The sequence below is a fragment of the Stegastes partitus genome, unplaced genomic scaffold, assembly GCF_000690725.1.
Source record: "Stegastes partitus isolate 25-593 unplaced genomic scaffold, Stegastes_partitus-1.0.2 Scaffold2013, whole genome shotgun sequence".
NCBI lineage: Eukaryota > Metazoa > Chordata > Actinopteri > Pomacentridae > Stegastes > Stegastes partitus.
In genome coordinates this window covers 19,285-21,610 of record NW_007579744.1, presented here as the reverse complement: position 1 = coordinate 21,610, position 2,326 = coordinate 19,285, and the positions used below count along the sequence as shown (strand labels likewise).

At 52.7% G+C, this 2,326-nt stretch overlaps 2 protein-coding genes across 3 annotated transcripts in view; one reads left to right on the top strand and one right to left on the bottom strand.

Moving 5' to 3' along the window:
• Window positions 1-1,910, top strand: part of supt5h (SPT5 homolog, DSIF elongation factor subunit) — a 31,088-nt gene extending 29,178 nt beyond the window's left edge. For both annotated transcript variants that reach the window (XM_008303469.1, XM_008303468.1), the window contains 4 exons: window positions 158-326; window positions 658-855; window positions 984-1,079; window positions 1,421-1,910. In XM_008303469.1, coding sequence (XP_008301691.1) covers window positions 158-326; window positions 658-855; window positions 984-1,079; window positions 1,421-1,561 — 604 coding nt within the window. In that variant the 3' untranslated portion in view covers window positions 1,562-1,910. The remainder of the gene's footprint in view (window positions 1-157; window positions 327-657; window positions 856-983; window positions 1,080-1,420) is intronic.
• The window catches only part of rnaset2l (ribonuclease T2, like), a 9,802-nt gene continuing 9,122 nt past the window's right edge, over window positions 1,647-2,326 (bottom strand). Inside the window, exon 9 of the mRNA XM_008303471.1 lies at window positions 1,647-2,169. Coding sequence (XP_008301693.1) covers window positions 1,978-2,169 — 192 coding nt within the window. The 3' untranslated portion in view covers window positions 1,647-1,977. The remainder of the gene's footprint in view (window positions 2,170-2,326) is intronic.

Here is a 2,326-nt window from a genome sequence, read left to right as displayed (position 1 = left end):
CCATCAGTAGAAAGATGTTCCACCATCAGATGTAGAAAGATGTTCCACCATCAGTAGAAAGATGTTCCACCATCAGATGTAGAAAGATGTTCCACCGGGCGTGTCGTGGGATGTGATTGGCTGAAGCGTGACCTCTGTCCGGTCTTTGTGGTTCCAGGTACAACACTGAGCAGTATTCTCCGTACGCTGCTCCGTCCCCTCAGGGCTCCTACCAGCCCAGTCCCAGCCCTCAGAGCTACCACCAGGTGGCGCCCTCACCCGTCGGCTACCAGAACACGCACTCACCAGCCAGCTACCACCCCACGCCCTCCCCCATGGCCTATCAGGTAGGACCTGACACAAGACCTGGTTTTACTGTAGAAGTCCAGAATGCTTCGGTTTTATGTTACGACTGAGAAGCAGATGTTTTAATGTTTAAGTGTTGGAGACGCACCTGAGTGTGTCTGTAGCGTCACACCTGTAAATACCAAACATTAGCATCAGAAGCTCGGTCCCGTTTGTTGTTTGTGTTTTTCAGGTAGCTTCTTACTTCATATGTTGGTTTTTGTTCAGTTAAAACTCTTCAGGAGACAAAAAAAAAGTTTTAAAAGAAGTTTTATGAAGTTGTTTGAACTCCAGGCTTTAAAAATAAATCAAAACTGATTCTTGCCTCCACAGGCCAGCCCCAGCCCGAGTCCTGTCGGCTACAGCCCCATGACGCCCGGAGCGCCCTCTCCTGGAGGCTACAACCCCCACACCCCGGGCTCCAACATCGAGCAGGGCAGCAGCGACTGGGTCACCACCGACATCCTGGTCCGGGTCAAGGACTCCTTCATGGACCTGATGGGCCAGATGGGCATCATCCGGAGCGTCACGGTGAGAAACTAAGCGTCAAATCAGAACCTTTCAAATCAAATAAAAGCCGCTCTTTAAACAGACTTCCTCAGCGAGCGTCGTCACGCGTCGTCGGATCGTTGAGTCATGTGACTTCTGTGTTTCCGTAGGGAGGGATGTGTTCGGTGTTCATGCAGGAGTCGGAGAAGGTGGTCAGCATCAGCAGCGATCACCTGGAGCCCGTCACCCCCACCAAGAACAACAAGGTAGGAAGTCATGAACCTTGGCTGTAGTAGCTGGTTGCTCCACCAGGGGGAGCCTCTAATCAGCCTGTAGTAGCTCATTAAGCAGGCGCTAGCTGTCTGCCTGCTAACGAGTTGTCTGGGTTAGCTAGCTACCTGAGGCTAATGCTAAGACGCTGCTCATCAGGCGTCACAGAAAGACACCAAAACAACAGAGAGAGAACGTTTCATGTGTTCAGAGGTGAAACCATGAAAGAAACAGAATGAAGCTCAAACTCTTTCATGAGAAAGTCAAAAACCGAGTGAAGCGAGTGTGAACGAGCGTTTTGTGAATCTGCATTCTGACGCTGTGTCGATGCGTCCAGGTGAAGGTGATCCTGGGAGAAGACCGCGAGGCCACCGGCATCCTGCTCAGCATCGACGGCGACGACGGCATCGTGCGCATGGAGCTGGACGACCAGCTGAAGATCCTCAACCTGAGGTTCCTGGGCCGCCTCGAGCACTGAGGGGGGACGCACTGAGCACGTGCAGCGGGAACCACGCGCTGAAGACTCGCGAGAACGCAGTCGGCCACACAAAGACGGAGACGGGTTTCGTTAATCTGGTTTTTATTACTTTAGGAGCCAAAACCGGCCACGTCCAGCGTATGAACTCCCACCGGCAGGCGGAGCAGGAACACGGCAGACTCTGTGTGGACGTCTCTTCATTTATTTTATACCTTCTGTTAGCTTTATTTTTCTTCTAGTGGTCTGAATCTGGTTTTAGTGCTTTTCAATGTCCTGTCAGTACTTTTCTGGGTGCAGGAAGGTTTAAAAAGAAACAAACGTGTAACATGTCAATAAACTGTGAACCAGTCGACGTTTGTGTACGTGTCTGTTTTAAACGTCCTGAAGCTGGTCTGAAGGTCCGGACGGCGCCTCCGTTAGCCGCAGGGCCTCAGCGGCTGCTCGTGGTCGATGGGCAGGTAGTAGAAGGGGTCACCTGGAGGACAGGGGTGCCCAGGAGACGGGTACCATCCTGGGCCGGGCCCGGCTGCTGCGTCGCCGTGGTGATCGCAGCCGACGGTCAGGTTGCGAGACAGACCGATCTTCACCTGGAACCACACCTGTTGGCCCTGAGGAAGGAAAGACGGACATGAAACAGTTAAGAGTCTGGACGAGGTGGAGCTGAGGATGGTTTAGAAGGAAGTCCTGCAAGAAACTTCACATTTCAGCTTCAAAGAGTTTTAAGGCGAGCAGCGCCGAGCCGTGAGTGTGGACGGGTGTTAAAGC